Source organism: Micromys minutus, assembly GCF_963924665.1.
Source record: "Micromys minutus genome assembly, chromosome: 13".
In the NCBI taxonomy this organism is placed as follows: Eukaryota; Metazoa; Chordata; class Mammalia; order Rodentia; family Muridae; genus Micromys; species Micromys minutus.
The window spans coordinates 57,071,113-57,096,505 of record NC_137982.1 but is presented as its reverse complement, the minus strand read 5'-3'; the positions used below and the strand labels follow the sequence as shown (position 1 = coordinate 57,096,505).

At 35.4% G+C, this 25,393-nt stretch overlaps 2 protein-coding genes across 2 annotated transcripts; both read left to right on the top strand.

Moving 5' to 3' along the window:
- Positions 1-1,636: 1,636 nt before the first annotated feature.
- On the top strand, positions 1,637-2,578 carry LOC308428991 (olfactory receptor 8K3-like; the record flags this gene model as incomplete). Its single annotated transcript, XM_080927632.1, has 1 exon — positions 1,637-2,578. The coding sequence occupies one exon, from the start codon at positions 1,637-1,639 to the stop codon at positions 2,576-2,578; it is 942 nt and encodes a 313-aa protein (XP_080783758.1).
- An 8,603-nt stretch (positions 2,579-11,181) lies between these two features.
- Positions 11,182-24,208, top strand: LOC308429219 (uncharacterized protein; the record flags this gene model as incomplete). The annotated part of the gene is made up of 3 exons (XM_080927954.1): positions 11,182-12,103; positions 17,223-17,266; positions 23,270-24,208. The coding sequence occupies 3 exons, from the start codon at positions 11,182-11,184 to the stop codon at positions 24,206-24,208; spliced, it is 1,905 nt and encodes a 634-aa protein (XP_080784080.1).
- Positions 24,209-25,393: the final 1,185 nt, after the last annotated feature.

The window sequence follows — 25,393 nt, the reverse complement described above, 5'->3', positions numbered from 1 at the left end:
TCGACCAATGCTTACTCATCTAGAAAGTGGAGACTAATGCCCTTTTAAAGAAGCTGAAAGTTCTGCCTTCCCTTGTTCCCTTCTTTCACTTCCTTGAGCATATTTTTTTGGTTTTTCTCACTGGTTCATCTCAGTTATTCTGCTTGCTTTATTTTATATTAGAATATATTGGGATTCGTTGTTCCCCCTACATAGTAGAAAATCCATGAGTCTCAGATATTTCATCCAACCTCTTGTGTCTCCTGGGAAACGGTGAGTTTATGAGGTAAGAATGAGACTTGTTATTAATCTTCACTTTTTCCAATCAGAACAGGTGAATGAAGGAAGGGGGCCAGGGGAGAGGGAGAAAGGCAGAAGAACATGGTCTAGTACATATTCCAGCCACTTAGGAGTCTAAGGGAGAGGCATCATGATTTCAAACCCAGCCTTGGAAACTAAGTAAACCTGTCTCAAAATAATAAATAAGCAATTGGCTGTGGTTGTAGTATATATATCATATTCATTAGTAAATGCTACAAACTTAGTAAATCAATATCTTGCTAGAAGGAGAAAATAATGACCTTTTTGTATGGATGTCAGGAACATGGAGGAAGTTAGAGGTCAGGATTCTGAGTGACATACATGAAACAAAAAAAAAAATATATCACATTTTCAGATAGTTGAAAACTAAAAGAATTTCTCATTGAATTGTTTGCTTGTTTCACATAGTATTTGTTTAAAATTAATTTTGCCATAAATGGTTACTCCTAGTAACCATAGACCTTTCTTTGGTGCATCATTTGTTGTTGCACCTATATCAAGATAGACATAATTCCTTAAGGTTGAAGATATCAGATGCTCTTTTGGTCATACACTTAAAATAGTGAATATTATAAGTTGTAGAAGTTGACTTAGGAGTACAATGTGACATTTTAATTACTACAATGGTACATACTTATTTAAAATATACTCTCATGAATAATGGAAACCCAGAACACATCATTTTAGTGCACTAAGCTCAGAACAAATGCCTGTGTGATTTCCAACAATTCACTCTTGATGGACTCAAACCAGAATAGGATGAGGATTCAGTTTCATATTACTGAATAGATAATGAGCCAAGAGAATACTTGATAGAATATTCTACAGTCAGGAGATATAGAGCAGTTCCTATAAAGAAGAAAGGAATGTTTCCATAGATGAGTTGTAACAGTGTAAAGCTGAGACACATGCAAATGATTTGTTCCAATTTACTTCTCTCTAAAATGATATTTCACAAGTATATGTACTTTAAAGCAGAAACACTTAAAAAGATCAGGACTTTTTATCTAGATCAATCATCTTTTAAATGATATAATTGAACACAAAATTATAAAGAGTTTATAATATTTTGCAGATATGTTCAGCAAATTACAGACAGAAAATATCAAATGTATATGCTATACAGTGTGCACTATTTTTTCTAACCTTGTATCAGTATTCAGTAATGCAGATGAACCATTTAAAATTTCTCTTTCAAAACAAACAAATGAAGAGTATAAAAACAAAATATTCTCTTACAAAATATGACTTGAATTCTGAAATTTTAACAGATAATTTCCTGAATCCCAGTGGGCTTTGAAGATCCCTACAAAAAAACATTTCCTTAACTCTTGGGATGGAGAATCAAAACCTATCTGTGCTGAATGAGTTCATTCTCATGGGCATCACAGATCGCCCTGAACTGCAGGCTCCATTTTTTGTACTGTTCTTTTTCATCTATGTTGCCTCCATGGTAGGAAACCTGGGCATGATCATCCTTACCAAGTTGGATGAGAGGCTACAGACACCGATGTACTTTTTTCTCAGACATCTAGCTTTCATTGATTTTGGCTATTCAACAGCTGTGGGACCAAAAATGTTGGTAAACTTTGTAACAAATAAAAACACCATCCCATACAATTGGTGTGCCATCCAGTTATCTTTGTTTATCTTCTTCATCATCAGTGAGCTATTTGTTCTATCAGCTATGGCCTATGACCGCTATGTGGCCATTTGCAACCCCCTGCTCTATACTGTCATCATGTCACAGAAAGTCTGCTGGGTATTGGTGACAATACCCTATCTCTTCAGTGCCTTTCTTTCTCTGATCACAACCATCAAAATTTTTATTTCATCTTTCTGTGGCCATAATGTGATTAGCCATTTCTACTGTGACAGTCTCCCCTTACTGACCTTGATCTGTTCAGGCACACGTGACATCGAACTTATCATATTGATCTTCTCAGCATTTAATCTAGTTTCATCACTTTCTGTAGTTCTTGTGTCCTACATCTTAATCTTGGTGGCTATCCTCAAGATGAACTCTGCAGAAGGCAGACACAAGGCTTTCTCCACCTGTGGGTCTCACCTGACAGTAGTAGTTGTATTATATGGGACTCTGTCTTTTATGTATATACAGCCCAAATCTAGTCACTCTTTTGAGAATGATAAAATGGCCTCTGTGTTCTACACCTTGGTAATTCCTGTGCTGAATCCCATTATCTATAGCTTGAGAAATAAAGAGGTAAAAGGTGCCCTTCAAAAGCTATGGAAAAATGTCTGTAAAGTTTGTATTTAAATTTCAGTGACAAACAGAAATACCCCGGAAACACAAAGCTTGCCTAACATGTACAAATCTCTTGCTGCAATTTTGGGTCCTTCAAGAAATAAGTAAATAAAGCAAAATTTGATGCTTAGTGTGCATTTGATTAATCTGATTATATACAAATGCACATAATATGAACTAGACTATTAAATGCACTGTTCTTAAAAGGCATAGTGACTTTGAATTTTTTTTTTTCAAAATGCAGTTTAGAACTGTCTCTGATTTTAGCATTAACCTTGGTTTTACAAAAATTTCCATGCGAGGGTCTGAAGTTTGGAATTATACTTACATTGATCTTTGCCTATGGTGAAAGGAAAAAGATATATATATTCATGTGTGTACCTCACTTAAAAATTTCTTTGGCTAAAGATATCTTCATGTATTAAAATCTGTATTTTTCTTTTTTCTGATATATCATTTATATATAAGTGCACATTATACTGATCTGCTGACATTTAAAAGGAATATTTCCTGTATTATGGTCTACTTACATGCTTTGCACCTAATAGTATATAATTTTTACTAAATAATTGAACATAGAGATGAGATCTGATTCATTTATAGCATTTATGAATATCTGCAAAGATTAATTAAAACATCATAAAATAGAGGTTTGTAAATACCAATGTTCATTTTCATATATTCACAACAGCTAAAATATGCCAAACTCATAAAGAAGTATTGAATGTATCCTCTCATGTGGAATATTTTAAAAGATGTAAAAGTAGAACTTGTATCACTAGAAGTAGAAAATTGAACATGTGAAGGGAAGGCAAAGGAGGGTGGACCATATAATATAGTATGTAAATACCCTATATACATGTGTGATAATGTAGTGAAATATATTTTATAAAATTTAATATGTGTCAGTTGAATTTGTAAATGTAATATTAAGTACTGAACTTGATTGCATATTATATCTCTTAGGATAATTTTCCAATCAGAATTCTATTAAATATAACATTTGCAGTTTAAACAAAGGCACATATGATTTGCTTTAGGAAGCAAAAATTCCATCCATTTGCTTAGAAATTTCATGAAGTCATTGCTTTTGATAGCTGAGTAGTACTCCATTGTGTATATGTACCACAATTTCTGAATCCATTCCTCTGTTGAAAGACATCTGGGTTCTTTCCAGCTTCTTTCTATTATAAATAAGGCTTCTATGAACATGGTTGTGCATGTGTCCTTGTTAGATCTTGGAGCTTCTTTGGAGTATATGACCAAGAGTGGTATAGCTGGGTCCTCAGGTAGTACTATGTTCAATTTTCTGAGGAACAGCCAAACTGAGTTCCAGAGTGGTTGTACCAGTTTACACCCTCACCAACAGTGAAGGAGTGTTCCTCTTTCTCCACATCCTCACCAGCATCTGTGTCACCTGAGTTTTTAATCTCAGCCATTCTGACTGGTGTGAAGTGAAATCTCAGGGTTGCTTTGATTTGCATTTCCCTGATGACTAGGAATGTTGAGCATTTTTTTAGGTGCTTCTCAGCCATTTGATAGTCCTCAGTTGAGAATTCTTTGTTTAGCTCTGTATTCCATTTTTAATAGGATTTTTTGATTCTCTGGAGTCTAACTTCTTGAGTTCACTTGATGCTACCATCCTGAAAGAAATAATGCACTTACAAAAGAACACTCATAGTATATACTCACTTATAAGTGGATCCTAGCCCCAAAAGCTTGGAATACCCAAGATACCATCCATAGAACTTATGAAACTCAAAGAGAAGGAAGGCCGGAAAGTGGATGCCTCAGTCTTTCTTAGAAGGAAGAACAAAATGTTCATGGGTGGAATAAAGAAACAAATAGAGGAGCAGAGATTGGAGAAAAGATCATCCAGAGACTGCCTGGGGATACACCCCCTATATGCCCAATAAACCCAAGCACTATTGCTGATGCTAAGTAGTGCTTACTAACAAGAACCTGATATGGATGCCTCTTCAGAGCCTCTGCCATAGTCATACCGATACAGAGGAGATGCTTACAGCCAACCTTCAGACTGAATATGAGGACCCCAATGAAGGAACTAGACAAAAGACTGCAGAAGACAAAAGGGTCTTCAACCCAATGGGAAGAACAAAATTATCAACTATCCAAACCCACCAAAGCTCCCAGGGACTAAAGCACCAACCAATGAGTTTGTATGAAAAGACCCATGGCTCTAGTTGCACATGCAGCAGAGGATAGCATTCTCTGACATCAATGGGAGGAGAGGCCTTTGTTCCATGAAGGTTCATTTTCCCAGTGTTGGGAACACCAAGGTGCTGATGTGTGAAATATTGGTTGAGAGAGGGAATACCTTCATGGAGGCAATGGCAGGGAAAGAGGGAATTGGATTGTGGGAAAGGGAAAACATCTGAAATGTAATTGCAGAGAATTTCCAATAAAAAAAAATTTCGGGGGAGAAAAGGAAGCAAAAATTCTTGTACTGGAAGATCCAACTTAAATGCAAGTTGAAGAAATAGACATGTCAAAGGGAACATGGGAAATCCACAAGGAATCAGTCATAGGTCAAGTGTTATAGAAAACTAAGAAACACTTAGGGTAGGAGAAATAGTAGTTCCCATGGAAGAGCATACCAATTGGTTATCTAATACCAAGTGGTCAGACCTGAAAGGGTACATACAAATAATATGTAAATGACAAGGTTGTTTTTAGAAATATGTATATACATAAACATATATGCATGGAACAGCAAGTGATAAAAAGCAGGTGTTGAATTTGAGAGAAAGAGAGGAGAGGAGGAAAATATGAGAGGTTAGAGAGAAAAAGAAAATGAGAAATGATTATAAATTCAAAATCAAAGAACAAAGAAAAGAAAAGATTTCTAAAGTAAGATTGTTCATTAGCTGTCAAAGAAAGTATAAAGTAAAATATTAAATGTAAGTAAAATTTATTAAGTAGATTGTAGTGTGTTCATCATAGTCAACATAAATCATCTACATATGTCGCAGGTACACTTCATTCTTTTTCTGGAAGAATACTTTATATATCTGCTATGGTAGTAGACTCAATCACAACTTTTATTTTCCAATGATTTCTGAAGGCAAGTCAGTTTCAAATAGATGTCATATGACCCTATTATACTGTCATCCAATGCTTTTCCAATATCCATTATATCCATCATGAGTAAATTTGTTATATGAGAAAAGCTGTTTCCAGTATCTAATCAATATGGAGGGCTTAGCCCTTACCATATAACCATTGCAATGTAAGATATACCTCAATAGTAAAAGTTTATAGAATAATTATTTTCTCATTTGTGTGTGTGTGTGTGTGTGTGTGTGTGTGTGTGTGTGTGTGTGTGTGTGTTAATACCAGGTAGAGTAGATTGAACTGGTTCAGGTGAACATTCATCTCTACTAGGCTCTGTCACATTAGAAAATATAAAAATGGTAGGCAAAGATTTCTAAAAAGAGAACCGAGTTGGAGAACATTTGAGAGAAACAAAACAGAATTAATAAAAATATATTGTATTAAAATCTCAAAAAAAAATGGACAAGTTCCTTCTTCCCACTGTTGGGCATTTCATCTAAAGTCCTTCCCTTTAAGTCCTGACAGTCTCTTAACTTCCAGGTCTCTGATAATTTCTATAGGCTCCCCCTACCTCCCACCATCTGAGGTTGCATATTTTCATTCTTTCTGCTTGCCCTTAGGACTTTTTTCTTTTTCCCCCTCCCACACCCCAAAATACCAGATCATGTTTTTCTTTTACCCCCACCCTCCCCTCTCCCATCCAGGTCCCTCTTAAAGCCTCTGCTTTCTTCTCCCTCTTACGTGAGATTGAGTCCACCTCCAGTAGAAAGACAGGACATCAAGTGAAGGGATGGGGTTGCCATCCCCCAGTCAAAAACACTGACCCAGAATTGTCCCTGTCTAAAAGAATTGCAGGAACAAAAACGGGGCAAAGACTGAGAAAATGAGGCTCAGGGACAGGTCCATCTTGGGGTTCTTCTCAAAGGGAGGAGGCTCCAAGGCCAGTCACTATTACTGATGTTATGGTGTGGTTACAGACAGGAACTTAGCCAGGCTGTCCTCTGAGAGAAACAGCAAACAGCTGACTGAGACAGACTCAGATACAACCAGTAGTTTGAAGTCAGAGCCCCCTGTAGTTGAAATAGGGAAAGGCTGGAAGAAGCTGAGGAGGAGGGCAACAGTCTAAAGGCACCTGGAACCCTGAGATCTCTCAGACACTGAGCCACCAGGCAGCATACACTATCTGGTACAAGGCTCAGACACATGGGGCAGAGAACTGACTGATCTGGCCTCACTGTGAGAAGCACCTAAACTTGGAGAGACTTGTGGCCCCAGGGAGTGAGAAGGCCTTGCAGGGGGGGGGGGTTGGGGAGTGTAGGGACATCCTCTTGGAGACTGGGGGGGAGGAGGAATGGGAAGAGGAACTGTAGAAAGGCAAACCAGGAGGGGGTAACAACTGCACTGCAAAAAAATAAAAGCGAAAAAAAATACACATTTTTTAAAATACCTTTATTTTTGATTACTTGTTATTAGCTTTATAATACAAAAAGTTCTAATTATTCCAAATAAACATTTTCCCGGTTTAAAAAAAAAATCTCAAAAAGCAATTTTTATTAGTTCAAAACAACCTACATCAAAGCAGAAGTGGGAAGACTTGAGAGAAGTGTGGAGAACTGGGAATATAAATAACTGTGAATATGCTGTGAATGCAAGCTCTATGACTCTGAGGCTGAATAAAGATAAGCTTGAGATTGACAACACTTTCATGTCTCACAATAATTATCCCAAATATTATGACTCACTATTTGAGGACTAAAGACCAAGGATGTGACCCCCTATGTTCAGAACTGTGAATTCAGTGTTATGTCTCAGACCACTGGCACCTAAGGCCCACATTACACATATAATTTATAAATAAAACTAAATATATCTTAAAAATAAATTAATTAGATGAAGGCAAAGATGTTAGAAATAAGAATAACATTTGTGCTACCATTTTTATGAGTCACCAGGCAATTCGTTGTAGAAAATATACTAGTAGATTTTTCTAAAAGCTGAAAATATTTGTTTTAGTTGCTGCTCTATAATTCTGGTTTTTATTACGTATATATTAACATATCTTATAAAAATTTAATTTGTGAGGTATGAATTTGTAAACTTATCTTATACTTTGGGAATTAATTCAAAGTATCACAGAAAAATAAACATTTTTTTAATAACCTGTTTTAAAGTATCCTGTAGTAAGTAAGGTTTTGTTTTTGTAGCTATTGGCATAACCCTATAAACTGAAACTTCTTTAGCTTATCATCAATATGTCTGACGGGTCCAATGACTTGAGTCTAAGTATCTAAGATAAAGTAGAGAATTTAATGGAAAAGAATGGTGAGAAATATCTACCATGATACTCCTTACATAGAAATATACGTGTATCTCTCCTGTGATTACTTACTGTCTCTTGGGCTCTTTATGAAGCTTTCTAATACCTGTGCAGAATTAGTAAATTGCTTTCCTTTGACTCAGGAAGAGCCCCAGGGGAGACGAAAACTCATAAATCATTCTTATGGTGTTGAGAACACACAAGGAAAATGCATGAACGTTTCTTCATTAGAAGTAAGTACTCTGTGTTTGTGTCTGAACCTCCTCTTAGAACCTAAGCCATAGCTTGTTCCAAGCTTCTTAAATCTAAACTTTATTATGCTACAACAATTTGCTTTCAAAATCAAAGACAAGACCAAGAATTTGGAGTTATTTTTGCACATGGAAGAGAGAGGGAAGTATGTATCGTCATTCCTTGTTTATATCTAGGTCACATCACCATTTGCTGCAGGGTCTCGTTCTCCACTGCGCACCTCCCACATAATTTGGCCATGTATGTATACACATAGTTCCTGTATTTATCACAGTCCAGAATTTATGTTCTTTTTCTTTGGGAAAGGTTAAACTTGTAAAGTAACATATGTTAAACTTTTGCCATGCTACTGTAGACCTAAAACTATAAAATAAATTTCGTTAGAATATCATTAATATGTCTTACAGGTATGATGATGTGGTTCTCAGTTTCTAAGATACTGAGAGAACAGTTAAAAATAAAAAAGAAGTGGTGGCTAAAATCAATGTCTAAAATTAAGAGCTGCAATCAGAATATATAAATCTTCTAACTTTTTTATTTTTTCTGTTACTTGTTTCTACTACCTTGGAGATTCTTAGGATTCCATATAAATTTTATTATTGATTTTTTACTCCCACTTCTATAATTGATACAGAGATTCAATAACCTAGTTGTGTTTCTGGACAATTTTGATATAAACAGCTATAAAATTGTTCTCCAATAAAATATTTTCATTCATTAAATTGTTTATATCATCCATATTTTGGTTTTGTTTTCAGAATATAAATATTCTTTCTCAGGCATATAGGATCAATTTCATTTTTAATTTTTTTTCAAATATTATCCACTTTCCCCCTCTCCTATCTCCCTCCCCTTGCCTCCATGAAGATGCTCCCAATCACAGCCACCCTCCACTACCTTAGTGCCTTGGCTTTCCCCTACACTGAGAAAACAAGCCTGGGGTTGATTTCTAAACAATGCTTTTATGCCCTGAAAATTTACTGAATTGGTTTATTAAGTATTTTAATTTCTTTTCATTGTTTGATTAGATTCTCCTAATGCTTAAATGTAAGACGTTTTTTCCACATAAACATATGTTTGAACATTTTTGTCCCTAGGTCATGGTACTATTTTGTCAGGTACAGAGCTTGACAGTAAATACCTGGCAGGCACCGACTTTCTGTGGTGAAGGTTTGGAGTTACAACCAGCCCTTACTCTAAACAGTGCACACTGTTTCCTTCTGCCCTTTCTTTCTTTCTTTCTTTCTTTCTTTCTTTCTTTCTTTCTTTCTTTCTTTCTTTCTTTCTTTCTTTTTTCTTGGATATTCTCTGTATTTACATTTCAGATGTTATCCTTTTCTCACAAACCCAGAACTCCTCCCCCTCCTATTGCCTCCATGAAGGTACCACTGCTTATCTGGGCAAGAAGACTCAGGTCCCTGATGCTTAGAAACAAATCAGACCAGCTGCCATCCTTATCCCATTATGAGATATTATGTCCCTCAAACTGTGAGTTAGAATAAATCCTTGCATCATTAAATTTCTTGTCAAATCTTTAAACACAGCAACAATAAAAGTAGCTATTATTGGCAACAAAAATCATGGTGTCTCTGAATTTAACTATTTTACGGCTTTGATTACAATTTAAATGTTTTTGTTTGTCTTATAATTTAGCTGGTATGAGTTCTAGAATAATGTACGATCACATCTACCCACAAGTTCCTCTTTGATATATGTCTTTTTCCTCTAATTGATGCCACATGCATACATACATACATACATACATACATACATACATACATACATACATATATATATATATATATATATATATATATATATATATATATTCCCAAATATAAACTACACAGTTGATTTTAGGATTGCATCTTTTATAATTACCACTGGTTTTAAATTTTAGTATTTGATAATGGATTTTTGACTCATATTCATAACTTTTACTCATATTCATGAGAAATAGTTTCAGTTGTTTTTGCCTTACAGTAGATTTAGTTGTGACAATTTGATAATGAGGTTATTTGGGCTAAGTAAGTGAACATAAAGGTACATTTGATGCTTTATAGATTTAGGAACATCATGAACGAGAGCGTTGTGTTAGATAGAATTCCTTTCAATGGCATTGCCGGTGCTTCTCTTATATGCCATCTATACTGGAAATACCATTTAAAATATTAAATTTCCTTTAGAACTAAATGCTTCATTAAAATATTTCCAATACTATCAATTGATTTATGTTTTATTACTTTTTATTGGACTGAAGAGATGGCTCAGCCATTAAAGACTAGGCTCACAACCAAAAATATAAGATTTATGCTTTATTTTATAAATAAATCATTTGATTATAGAACCAAGTGTAGTTTCAAAATATGATGCCTGTTTTCTAATGAATGAAAATATGCGCACCAATTTTTGCCATAAAATATATATCATAGTTTGAGAAAATTTTCTCCCATTGACAGAAAATTTTTCAGTGAGTTATGCTGAGTTTTTTCTTAGTTATAATTTGGTATTTTTTAAGGTTTTAGAAAAACTTATTTTTTAATATGTACAGTACAGGAAATAAAATACAAAAAGGGATGAAAAAAGTTACCCAGGCACAAGCAGCTCAGCTAGATGTTGTGTGCCAAATAAGATAATAAATAAATTGACCCATGTCAGAATTTTAGCAGAAGCTTCATAATTTCTATCTGTATTAACTTATGAATCAATTTTGCCATTACTTCAGGCTTTAAAATGTTATAAAATGTAAAAGATAGTATCATAGTAATGCTATGTATATGTATTAACATAAATTAACATAATATAAATATTTATATATAATATAAAATATAATATGCATATTCATACTATATAGTATAACAGATATTGTATATAAACAGAAAAATACAATGTTGTTACTATTGGAACCTAACAAAATTAATGATTATCTTTGTATTTTTTTTTAGCAGTATAGATTTCCTGAGTAGTCTAAATGGACACAAAAAATCTTACGGTACTGAAGTATTTCATTCTGACTGGAGTAACAGATCTCCCTGAGCTGCAGGCCCCTTTATTTGGACTCTTCCTCATTATATACTTGATCTCTGTAGTAGGTAATTTGGGCTTGATCATCCTCACCAAAATAGACTCTAGGCTTCAGACACCTATGTACTTCTTCCTCAGACATCTCTCTTTCACTGACCTTGGGTATTCAACTGCTGTGGGGCCTAAAATGTTAATAAACTTTGTTGCTGACCAACCTTTAATTTCCTATAATTGGTGCGCAGTCCAGCTGGCCTTCTTCAGCTTGTTTATCACCACTGAAGTTTTCATCCTGTCGGCCATGGCCTATGACCGCTACGTAGCCATCTGTTCTCCACTACTCTACACAGTCCTCATGTCACAAAGCCTATGCCATGGTCTGGTGGCCATACCTTATCTCTATAGCATCTTTATATCTTTATTGACCATTATCAAAATTTTCACTTCATCATTTTGTGGCCATAACATCATCAGGCTTTTCTACTGTGACAGTCTACCATTGATATTGATGTTGTGCTCAGACACACGTGAGATTAAGCTGATAATTTTAATCTTTGCAACTTTTAATTTAATTTCTTCTCTTCTGGTAGTCTCCATGTCCTACATCTTGATCTGTGTGTCCATACTCAGAATGAATTCTCCAGAAGGCAGGCACAAGGCCTTCTCAACCTGTGCCTCACATCTGGCAGTAATAGTCATCTTTTATGGTACTCTGTTTTTCATGTATGCACAACCGAAGTCGACTCACTCCTTTGAGACTGGTCAAATCTCATCTTTGTTCTATACACTGGTCATCCCCATGCTGAATCCCATGATCTACAGTTTGAGGAACCAAGAGGTGAAACAGGCCTTGCATAGGAAATGGAAAATGTGTATGAGTTTTCTACTTAAATTGTAAGATAGAGTAAAAAAATGCATGATAGCTTGCATGTAGTATAACTAATACTATTTTAGCTGGGTAATATTATTGTCTTGTGGGATGGCCAAACACTAAGTAGAGATATAAAGAAAAACATTGATCAATTTTGAATTCAAGTTAGTCTGTTTTTCTTTTTGTTTTGTATTTTTTAATTTTTAATTTTTTTAATTGAAGAACTTTATTTAAAAAAACAAAGATAAATGTACAAATTTTAAGCATTTTTGCATAAAAGCATACGAATACATTTTTGTCATTGCTTGGCTTTTTTTTTTTTTTTTTTTTTTTGAAGGTTTGATAGTGTGCATTAAGATCTTACTACTTACAATGAGCATAAAGTACATGTAAAACAGGATGTATCCTGGAATTAGTCATCAATACAAAATAATGATAATATTACAAATATATTACTCAGAACACTATTATTACCACCATACTACATAGCATCAGCTTTAAGTGGATCCATGTATCTTTAAAGGTAACTAAAATTTAGGAATGTTTTAACATTCCAGATTTTATTCCCCATCCTACTGTTCCATATCCCATACCCCCTCCCCCCATCTCCATGAGGATGTCTCCACCCTACCTTTCCCACCAGACATCTAACTCCATGGGGCCTTTATTCTCTGCATCTTCTCTGACTGAACCTCGAACCAGCAGTCCTCTGCTGTATCTGTGTTTGGGCCTCATATCAGCTGGTGAATGCTGCCTGGTTGCTGACCCAGTGTCTGAGAAATCTCAGGGTTACAGGTTAATTGAGAGTGTTGGTCCTCTTACAGGGTCACCCTACTCTTCACCTTCCTTCAGCTTTTCCCTGACTCAACCACAGGGGTCAGCAGCTTGTGTCCATTGATTGGGTGCAAATATCTGCATCTGACTCTTTCAGCTGCTTGTTGGGTCTTTCAGAGGGCAGTCATGACAGGTCCCTTTTTGTGAGTGCTCCATAGCCTCAGTAATGGTGTCAGGCCTTGACCATTCCCTTTGAGCTGGATCCCACTTTGGGCTTGTTGCTGGACATTTTTTTCCTCAGGCTCTTCTCCATTTCCATGCCTGAAGTTTTTTTCAGACAGAAACAAATATCCTCACCCAATTTCATGTCATGTCACACACACACACACACACACACATACACACACACACACACAAACACACACTCCATCCCCTTTCTCTCCCAGGTCCTTCTCTCCTTCTCCCTTTGTGGTTGCTTTCTCCTCCCTCCAAAATGGGATTGAGGTATCCTCACTTGGGCCCTTAAACTCACTGACGTTTTTAAGTTCTGAGGACTGTATCTTAGGTATTTGTGAGTACATACAATGCATGTCTTTTTGAGTTTGAATTACCTCATTCAAGATGATATTTTCTAATTCCATACATTTGCCTGCAGAACTTAGGATATTTTCATTCTTAATAGCTGAGTAGTATTTCATTGTGTAAATGACCCAAAATCTCTGTATTTTCTGTTGTGGGATATCTGGGTTGTATCCAGCTTCTGTCTATCACAAATAAGGCTGCTATGAACATAGTGGAGCACATACCCCTTTGGCATGGTGGGGCATCTTTTGGGTATATTCCCAAGAATTATATTGTCTTTAGGGAGATCTACTTCCAATTTTCTGAGGAACCTATAGTTGATTTCCAGAGTGGTTGTACCAATTCGCAATCCCACCTGCAGTGGAGAAGTGTTCTTTCTCCACAGTCCCACCAGCATGTGCTGTCACCTGAGCTTTTGATCTTAGCCATTCTTATTGGTATAAGGTAGAATCTCAGAGTCAGTTTGTTTTGCATTTCTCTGATCATTAAGGACTTATAACATTTCTTTGTGTGCTTCTTAGCCATTCCATATGTCTCTGTTGTAAATTCTCAGTTTAGTTCTATACCCATATTTTGGTTGGGTTTTTTTTTTGTTGTTGTTGCTGTTGTTGTTTTTTGTTTGTTTTTTGTTTTTTTTTTTTTTTTGTGGTTATCTTCTTGGGTGCTTTATATATTTTGAATATTAGCCCTCTCTTGTATGTGAAGTTAGTGAAGTATTTTTCAAGTCTGTAGGTTGCCGATTTGTCTTATTGACTATACCCTTTGCCTTACCAAAGCTTTTGAGTTTCAGGAGGTCCCATTTATTAATTATTTATCTATTTCATATGATGTATCCCTTCTTTATATATGTGTATATTTTAATGTAAAATTTCATTTTATTTCTATTTGTAATGCTATATAGCCTGTTCCTTGTTCACTTAGTAACTTCATTGTATTTTCATGTCTAATGCCCTAATGCCTAATATTGCAAAATATAAGACAAGTATACACACCAAATCACATAATATCATAGAAAATTCTTATAAAAATCTTAGATGATGAAAATATGTCTGATACAAGAAGCAGCAAGGATAACTATTTCTATCCTTGAAATTTAAAAAAGAAAACAAAATAAGATAAAAAGTTGTTCCTTACTTAAATGTGGAATCTAAAATCTTTCAACAGTATTCACTGGATTCTACCATAGTTTGATATAATGTCTCTGTCCAAGTCTAGTTATTTTTATACAATGACAAACAAGCTTCTCTCTGTCATCCCATGTTGAATACCTTGATCTATAACTTGAGATGAAGATGTAATGTATCCACTATAAAGGTAATAGAAAACTGTTGAATACGTGTTCTTAATGTTCATGTAAGTGTGATTCTAGTAAGTCATCATACTGGATATTACTCTTTTGTTTATAAGCCTCAGAAGGAAGAGCAATACCAGGATGACTCTACATGTTTGGGGTTTTCTCTCCATTTATTCACATAATCACATTGTTATAAAAAAAAGACCTCAAGCTATATTACAAGGCAATTATGCTGAAAACTGCATGGTACTGGTACAGAAATAGGCATGTGGATCAATGGAATAGAATAGAAGATCCAGAAATGAGCCCTCATGTATATGGTCACCTGATTTTTGACAAAGGAGCAGTAAACATTCAATGGAAAAAGGACAGCCTATTCAACAAATGGTGCTGGTCCAACTGGCACTCAGCATGCAAAAGAATGAAAATAGACCCGTTCTTATCTCCTTGTACAAAGCTCAAATGTAAGTGGATCAAAGATCTCCACATTAAACCAGATACACTGAAACTATTAGATGAGAAAGTAGGGAAAACCTTAGAACACATAGGTACAGGAGAAAATTTTCTGAACAAAACACCAATGGCTCAAGCTCTAAGGTCAAAGATTAACAAATGGGACTTAATGAGATTGCAAAGTTTCTGTAAGGCTAAAGACATCGTCAAGAAAACAAAACGGCAACCAACAGAATGAAAAAAGATCTTTACCAACACCACATCAGATAGAGGCCTAATATCCAAGGTGTACAAGGAACTCAAAAAGCTAGACACCAGAGAATCAAATAACCCTATTAAAAAATGGGGTACAGAGCTAAACAAAACGTTTTCAGTTGAGGAACACCGAATGGCCGAGAAACACCTGAGGAAGTGCTGGACATCCTTAGCCATCAGGGAAATGCAAATCAAAACAACCCTGAGATTCCACCTCACACCAGTCAGATTGGCCAAGATCCAAAACTCAGATGACAGCAGATGCTGGCGAGGCTGCGGAGAAAGAGGAACACTTCTCCACTGTTGGTGGGGTTGCAAGCTAATACAACCACTCTGGAAATCTGTCTGGCGATACCTCAGAAAATTGGATATGGTACTACCTGAAGACCCAGCTATTCCACTTCTGGGCATATGCCCCAGAGACACTTTAATACACAACAAAGATATATGCACCACAATGTTCTTAGCGGCTCTATTTATAATAGCCAGAAGCTGGAAGGAACCCAGATGTCCTTCAGAAGATGAATGGATACAAAAATTGTGGTATATATACACAATGGAATACTACTCAGCCACCAGAAACAATGACTTAACCAAATTCTTAAGAAAATGGCTGCATCTAGAGAATATCATTCTGAGTGAGATAACCCAGTCACAAAAGAACAGACATAATATGCAGTCACTGATAGTGGGATGCTAACCCCAGAGGCATGCACTCCCCCAGAAACAACTCACAGATGGTATGAAGTCCAAGAAATAAAGAAAACAAAATATATACATATATTTACAAAACAAGAAGACTTTGACTATTTCCATGTTGCGTTTTGTTTTGCATGTACTTTACGCTTATTGCAACTAGTAGGTTTTCAATACATACTGTCAAGCCCTTGAAAAAAATCAAGTACTGACTAAAAAAAATATATTCACATGGTTTTATGTAAAAATTATTTTAATGTCTGAAAAAACAGTACTGACAAAAATGTATAATTTTAAGAAAAAAAAAGAAAATAAGAGATTATAGTAGTTTAAGAATTGACTTATTGATGAACTGTACTATCTGCTCTCTGTCAACCCAATGTGATAAGAAAGTAAAGAAATATCAATAATTTTTTATTTTGATAGCTTATAAGAAAATCAAACCTCTTGCCTACTATGAAGTAAATTTGCTAGTCTACTTGTAAATCATTTATTAACAATGCATTTTCTAAACTAATGACTTTGCCTCTGGGAAACGTATATTCTCTTATTTCCTGGTCTTCACTTGCCTTCTTGTGATTAATAATCAAATAGGACTTGTATTCTGATTTTGAGTAAGTCATTAAATTGTTTTGGATATCTGAAACATAATACTGGATATAAACTATGAAATATTACATTAAGAGCTAGAACTGTAAACTTTCTGCTGTGAAGTATGTTATATTTTGTAATATTCAATTAAATTTTTTATTTTCTTTGCAAAAACATAAAAAATAAAAAAAATAAATAAATATAATTAGGAAGAGATAAGCAAAATACTTCCTTTAAAAGAAAATGAATTATAAACAGAGTTATTGATAAAATATTCTTGTGAATTTATTTAATTTCTGGGGACATTTGACCAAATCTGGGAATAACAGAATCACTGCACTATATCATGAGCAGAAGTAGATATTCTGGATAATAAAACTGTTTCTTGTATTTTTAAAAATATTCTAATTAAATAGTCATGTCCATGTATGTTTATATGACTATTTTGTATACCGCTCCTTATTAATTATTATAGTTATCTACAATGTTAATTATACTCAAGCCTATGAGTGGTACAAGGTATGTGGGCATCTGAATATTATAAATATCTACATTCCTAAAAGGAAAACTATGGTCCTCATGTATTTTCTTTAGAGAGAAGCAATTCTGGGTTATAATTTTCGAGAGGAGTGGATAGTCCCAGCCTTCAATCAGAGGCCATGCCAAACCTCTGAAAATGGTCTCTATGGTTCTCTTTCCCATCTGTTGGGCATTTCAGTTAATGTCATCCCCGTTGGGTCCTGAAAGCCTTTTTCTTTTCTGGCATCTGGGACTTTTCGGTAGCTGTCCCCTGTTCTCCATCCCTCATGGCTATATACCTCTGTTTGATTTCCTGACCCTTTGTACATCTCCCCCATCTCCTCCACACATGATTCTGTCCCCCCCTTTTCCCCTACCCTTCCTCTATTCCTCCTAACTCCCTCCAAAACTCTACCTTCTGCAATTACAATTTTCAGCTTTCTAAGTAAGAGTGAAGCATACAAGGACAAAGAATGAAACAGAGACTGAAGGATAGGTCACCCAGAGACTGAACCACCTGGGGATCCATCCTATATGCAGCCTCCAAACCAAAATCCTATTGCTGATACTAAGAAGTGCTTGTTGACAAGAGTCTGATATAGCTATCTTCTAAGTGACTCTGCCAGAGCCTTACTGATAAAGATGAGGATGCTTGCAGCCAACCATAGACCTGAACATGGGGACCTTAATGGAGTAGTTAGAGGAAGGAACTGAAGAGGTTTGCAAACCCATCAGAAGAACAACAATATCAACCAACCAGATCCCCCAGAGCTTCCAGGGACTAAATCACCAACCAAACAATACACGTGAAGGGACCCATGGGTCTAGCTGCATATGAAGCAGAGAATGGCTTTATTGGCCATCAATGGGAGGGGAGGCCCTTGGTCCTATGAAGGCTTGATGCCCCAGTGTAGGGGAATGCTAGAGCAGTGGGGTGGGAGTGGGTGGGTCTGGGAAGATGAGGTAGGGATTTGCAGAGGGGTAACTTGGAAGGGGATAATATCTGAACTGTAAATAAATAAAATAGTCAATAGATAGATAGAAAGAAAGAAAGAAAGAAAGAAAGAAAGAAAGAAAGAAAGGAAGGAAGGAAGGAAGGAAGGAAGGGAAGGAGGGAGGGAGGGAGAAAGGAAGAAAAAAAGAAACGAAAGAGAGAAAGAAAGAAAGAAAGAAAGAAAGAAAGAAAGAAAGAAAGAAAGAAAGAAAGAAAGAAGGAAAGAAGGAAAGAAAGAAAGGGCAGGGAGGGAGGGAGGGAGGGAGGAAGGAAGGGAGGGAGGGAGGGAGGAAGGAAGGAAGGGAGGGAGGGAAGGAGGGAGGGAGGAAGGAAGGAAGGAAGGGAGGGAGAGAAGGATGGAGGGAGGGAGGGAGGGAGGGAGGGAGGAAGGAAGGAGGGAAGGGGGGAAAGAGGGAAGGAAGAAAGAAACACTGCTCTTTTGCAAGACCAGGTATTGCCCTTGCCCAAGAACTTGGATGTTTTAGAGAGAACCCAGCCTAGGCTAAGTTCCCAGCAAAAATTTTATTAAGTGCAATCAGACTTTTTAAACCTTTAGCAGAAACAGAATATAATGTTAATTCCCAGTATCAATACAGTTCTAGCTGCCAGGAAAAAAAATGTTTGCAAGTTCTGCAGGATACTTCTTAGATTCTAAGAAGAAGTGTCCTGTTAAGTTTTCTTGCTTCCTGAGTACTAAGGAATGATACAAAGAAATACTGTGTTTCAAACACGTCACTGTCTGAGGGCATACATTGATCTTTCAAGAACTGGAAGACATATTGTGCACCAGAATCCCTGGACTCTAACCTGAAAAATCTTTGAGATGGGCTTCTCAAGGCAGTTAGACTAAACCAACAGCATGTTTCATTGTATATGTGTTTTGTTTTGTGTTAGGCTTTTTTTCTTTTTTATTAAGAAACTTTCTTTACCTTGTAGACTTGCAATGATGAAATGAAGAGAAACAGAATAAAATATCTTAATGCTCACATTTGGTTCATTTTATAGTCTTGTGTGTGGAATATCTGTAGAGGAAACATCATCACTTAAAGACGTTCTTTTTTATGGTATATCCATTCATTTCTGGGGTGGTTGTATTTGAAGAGGCAGAATTATTACCTTATACTGCCTGTTTTTGGAATCAAAAAATGGGTAAAGAAGATTCATATCTCCTAATTAGTAATACTTTGACTTGTAATTGCTTAAAAAATTGTGGATAAAACTGACAGGTTTACAGAATGAATAAATAGTAAATAGCTATTATTTCTTTGCTATGTTCTGATCTATTAGAAGATATTAATCCTAGAAAAGGTGTATTAAAGGGAGCCTGTTAACAATGAATAGGCATGCAGATATCTCTTGTGTCCTCAACTACTTAGGACACAGGGCTACATGCAACTAAGAAATTCTGATAATGTGTCCTCAACTACTTAGGACACAGGGCTACATGCAACTAAGAAATTCTGATAATGGGAGATATAGTACTCACATGAAATATATTACAAAAAAAAAAAAAAGACTTTCTAAACTGTTTACTTAGTAACAAGTTCTCAGCCTTTAAATTATATGCACGAAGGCAACATATTGTGAGCTAAGCAGATTGTATTTACACAGATATACACACACTCATGAACCCACACAATTACATACTAGGAATAAATCTGTATTCAGTATTTTGTATCTGTGCATGTGTGTACTTGTAAAACAGTTTTAAAATTCTATGAATATGAAAGAGAACAAAAGATGAGTTTACAGAAAAGTTGGAAGGGGAAGAAAGAAGGGAGAAATTATGTAATTATGTTTTATTTTCAGAAAGTAAATTCAGTCAGACACATAAAGTCATTATGTAAATGAAACAATGTATATAGATCTTTTCATATGAATAATTGCATATTGAATATATAAAATAATACATATTTTATATATTTTAAATATATACTATACACACACACGCACACCCTATGACTAAACCCACTGATACTTTACTGGTTCTTTCCGGAAATTCTTAGTTTCCACAAGACAAACACAGAAACACGTGTTTGGATATTGGACATAGACATAGACTTGGAGAGAAAGGCACAGGGGAAGAGTTAATTTGAATTCTATTTTTGAAGTTTCTTAAATGATTCACCTGTAATTAATGTTCCTAACAGGCAATTACTGAGAAAATAAATAAATAAATAAACTATCAAACTCTCAAATACTGTAGGGACAAGTAACTAATTGCATGTCATTTCTTTAATAAATATCAAGTCTCCAAAGATTAAAATAGGTACGTTTATGAATTGCTTTTAGTAGTGTAAGGATGACATGCCAGAGCCAGACAGAAGCTTTGTAGATGTCATTGGAGGTAATAAATGAAATATTTCTATGAAGTCTTATGCTAGATTCATTCACCATTTTCTCAGTGACGTGTGCTGAGCTATGACTCTATGATATCTGCATACAAAGAGCTGCCTGCATTTGTAATTAGATATTATTATGTGGGTCCTCATAATAATCTTCTAAAAGTCAGCATGATATTATTTTTAATTACTGGGTTTTATATCTCTAACAGAAAAGATCAGACCAAAAGAAGCACACCTGACTCAGTAACTTAAAAGTGAAGATTCAAATCACTCTTCCAAATATTTATAAAACTGATGAATTTTCTCTTGAAAAAAAATTCAAACATCAATTATTGCTTAAGTTGATGTTCAGATGAATTTCTTCCACTGTATATTTTAAAGTAAAATGAAAATTCTTTTTGATGTTCCTTCAAAAAGCATGATTAGTAAAAAGAAAAAGTACTAAAATACGTAGACATACATCAGTGATTCAGCACCCGGAATGCTCTTCCATTCTCAAACTCCACGGAAAACTGTAAAAACAGAAATAACAAGTGAAAACAGGAATTGTAAGGAAATTAGCTTTCTTTTCACAGAATTCTAAATTATCATATATATAATATTTTTCCTTACAACTTTATTTTTTTAAAAAAAACAGAGATTCATGTACAGATTTTTAAAGGTATTTTGGCATAAAACTATATGAATACATTTTTGTCAGTACTTGATTTTTTTAAAGGTTTGATAGTATGCATTGAAATCTTGCTAGTTACAATGAGTATAAAGTACATGTAAAACAAAACATAACATGTAGTCAAAGTTTTCTTGCTGTGTAAAGATTAACCATAATGATTTTTAAATACCAAAAATTGCTACAAGGCTTCTTAGCTCTTGAGATATTAATGATTTAAGGTCTAGGTGTACCCCACCCTGAGAGGGTGCTATACACTTATTTTTTGTTGTTGTTGTTGTTTTCTAAGAAGGGCTGAGGCTTCCACATTTTTGCCTTCCTTTTTTTGAGCTTAATATAGTCTGCAAGTTTGTACAACCACTTCGAAAATAAGTCTAACAGTTCCTCAGAAAATTGGACATAGTTCTACCTGAAGATCCAGTAATTCCTCTTCTAGGCGTATACCCCAAAGATGCTCCAACATAATATAAATATATATATATATATATATATATATATATATATATATATATATTATTGAAATCGTTATTGAAAACACAGAGTATAGTTTATATTTGGTGATGTACACAAAGACAGAAAAATAAATATATCCTTTATAATATTTATTGTAGCTATAAGGTAATTTAATTTCTATATTTCTCATAGGATAAAAACATATACCTAAAGACTGGTAAGCAATAAGGAGGTTCCACTATCATAAGCAACATTTAATCAACTTAGTTTTAAGTTGTAATTGCTGAGCTATAATTTTAATGCAATGAGGTGTATGCTTTTACAGTCCTCATAGTAAACTTACAGCCTTTTCCTACCATTTTGTTTAACAATTATTATTTCTGTGCATTGCTTGTTTTGTATCTTAAGGTAATGTTGCTACTCACTATATCTATAAAATAGGAGACTAGTTTGCAGGTATTATATGCCTTCTTCCTCTCAGAAGTTCTTCAAGGATAGGCAAGCTAGTTATCCATACAAATAACGTTCTTAGAAACCAGCGTTTTTGCCAAAATAAACTTTTGTTAGAATTATAAACTAAGACAAAGCACTGATAATAGTTATATATTCACATTGTTTTATATACGGAATTATTATAAATGTTATAGTCAAATTATTAAAGGAAAAATACAGCACATATAGATTTACACATTAAGGCTCTCTATCCATTCAAATGTTTGATCTGAATTTATGATACTTTTTTTATTTCAGAAATTAATTTATTTATTAATGTATTATATATTATAAATAATTGTATTGATGGATGGGTTGCACTATGTCAGTGCCTGGTGCCCTCAGAAGCAAAAAGAGTACATGAGAAATATTGCAACATGACCAAGTTGTCATATCAGGGTTGTGAGTGAAACCTGGATCCTCTGGAAGAGCAGCTGTTGATCTTAACGGCTGAGCTATGACTATAACCTCTCCTCTGTTTCCTTATTCAGACACTATTCAATGTTTAGTCGCTGTATCTGGGTTCTAAGATTTTCTGGGGTAAATGCTTTATGTTGCTCTGCTTTTACTGATCAGTGCTATTAATGATTGGTTCTATTAATGATAGTCACTGTAGTTTGATGTTTGCAATTTTACAGCATTAATTCAAATGTTTCATCATATTGTTAAAAACAATTCATGAAATCCCACTATAAAATCTTAAAAGGCTTCATAAAATAATTAAAAATATTTAAAACTGTACAATAATAACTATATGAAATTTTCTCTTTCTAAGCTTATATTACTTTTTCCAAAGATAATGTAATTATACCCTAGAGTAGTAGGACAATAATAAATTAAAACTAAACTGAAAACTCTTAATATATCTCTGTCTCACTTAAATTCTAGTTAAACATTTTTTTAAGTAAAACTATGTTCATTTGCAATGTTGGAAGTTCAGATTTATCTAATTTATATTTGAATATTACAAATTCTCCCAGGTGATGATACAGAAAAGTTATTGGGTAGGCTGATGTATCAATCAGGAACAGAGTTTCCTTTAAGTCCAGATGGAGAAACACAACCTCACAGTGGTGACTGAATTCATCCTGATGGGCATCACTGACCGGCCTGAGCTTCAGGCTCCATTGTTCGGATTGTTTCTCATCATCTACCTGATCTCACTGATGGGGAACATGGGCATGATCATCCTCACCATGGTGGACTCCCGACTGCAAACCCCCATGTACTTCTTTCTCAGACATTTATCTATCACTGATCTTGGTTATTCTACAGCGGTGGGACCCAAAATGCTAGTAAATTTTGTGGTCAATCAAAACACAATCACTAATCATCTTTGTGCAACACAGCTAACTTTCTTTCTTGTGTTCATCATTTGTGAACTTTTCATTCTGTCTGCCATGTCCTATGACCGCTATGTGGCCATCTGTAAGCCTCTGCTCTACACTGTCATCATGTCCCATAGGGTTTGCTGGATACTAGTGGCAGTTCCTTATTTCTACAGTGTCATTATTTCTCTTCTAATAACTATAAAAATTTTTGCTTTACCTTTCTGTGGCTACAAGATCATTAGTCATTTCTGTGACAGTCTCCCTTTAATATCATTGCTCTGTTCTAATACACATGATATTGAAATCATAATTTTGATTTCAGCAGGGTTTAATTTGGTTTCATCTCTAGTGGTACTCCTCTTTTCTTATCTACTCATTCTTATAGCCATTTTCAAGATGAATTCTGCTGAAGGCAGGCAGAAAGCTTTGTCAACTTGTGGGTCCCACCTGACAGTGGTCACTGTCTTCTATGGGACTTTGATATTTATGTATGTGCAGCCCAAATCAAGTCACTCCTTCGACACTGATAAGGTGGCTTCCATCTTTTATACTCTGATTATCCCCATGTTGAATCCCTTGATCTACAGTCTTAGGAACAAGGATGTAAAATGTGCCCTAGAAAGGTTGTGGAAAGTAGTAGGCAACATTTTTTCTTAAATGAATATATACAAATGAACCTTGTAAAGTATACTATGGGAATCTTCTTTTTTTCTGTGTGTATCTAGTATAGCACAACATGAAGAAGTTTCCCAACATGTATTATTCTATTGTCTTAAAATTTTCACTCACCATTAATTGTTCAAAATAAACCAGTGAAACATAAAAATTGTGTTTTTTAATGAAGTTTGCTAAGTTTTCAAAGAAATGTCATGTTTGATATAAAAATGACCAAGATTAGGAATGGTAATAGTTATGCTTATATAGTTATAATCCAGCCATTAAGATTAATTACTGTTCTTCCAAAGGATAATGGGAGGCAGAGGGAGGGATCTAGGTGAGTGGATTAAAGGGTCAGAATCAGGCATGGGGAAAGGCTGGAGAAAGGCCTAGAGGGCCAGGAGAATGACTGAAAATACGAAGCTTCCTGGATGGGTCGTGGGAGAATAGAAAGTCTTTGAGACCCAACATAGCAGCTCCTTAGGAGGTTCTACATTGCAGCCTCCCAAGACAGATACAAATTCCCACAGACAAACATTCAAAGCAGGTCGGGGACCCCTATGGAAGAGGTTGGGGAATTAGGGCAACTCACAGGAAGACCACCAGTGTCAGCTAACATGGACATCTATCTGGGTGCTCCTAGAGCAAGATCCATTAACCAAAGAACATGCAGAGGAAGGTTCAAGGCCAGGGCACTTATGTAGCAGAGGGCTGGCCTCAGTGGGAGAGGATGCTTCTAATCCTGCAGAGAGGACTTGCTACACCAGAATTGGGGAATGCTGGTATATTGGGAGGGAGCCCTCACTAAGGGAAGAAGATGGGGAATAGGAAGAGAAACTCTGAGTTGGAACTCTGAGGAGTGACCAGGAGCACAGCATTTGGATGTAAGTAAGTAAGTAAACAAACAAAGGAACAAACAAACAATATTACCAATGATTCCTAAAAGGCTATTGCTACACTGAAATAATCCACAGGTAAAAGTTCAGACCACCACACTTTTTTAAAGCCGACTAGAGAGGGAGCCATTCCTAAAGCTGCTGCTTGTTTGTGGAATCTGTTCCCCAATTCGGCTTCCTTGTCTGGCCAAGGAAGACACACCTATCCCTGTAAAGACTTGATGGGCTGTGGTTGATATTTAGTACTCTTTTCTAGTCTGCTGACCAAGAGCTCCTGCCTGGAGAAGGT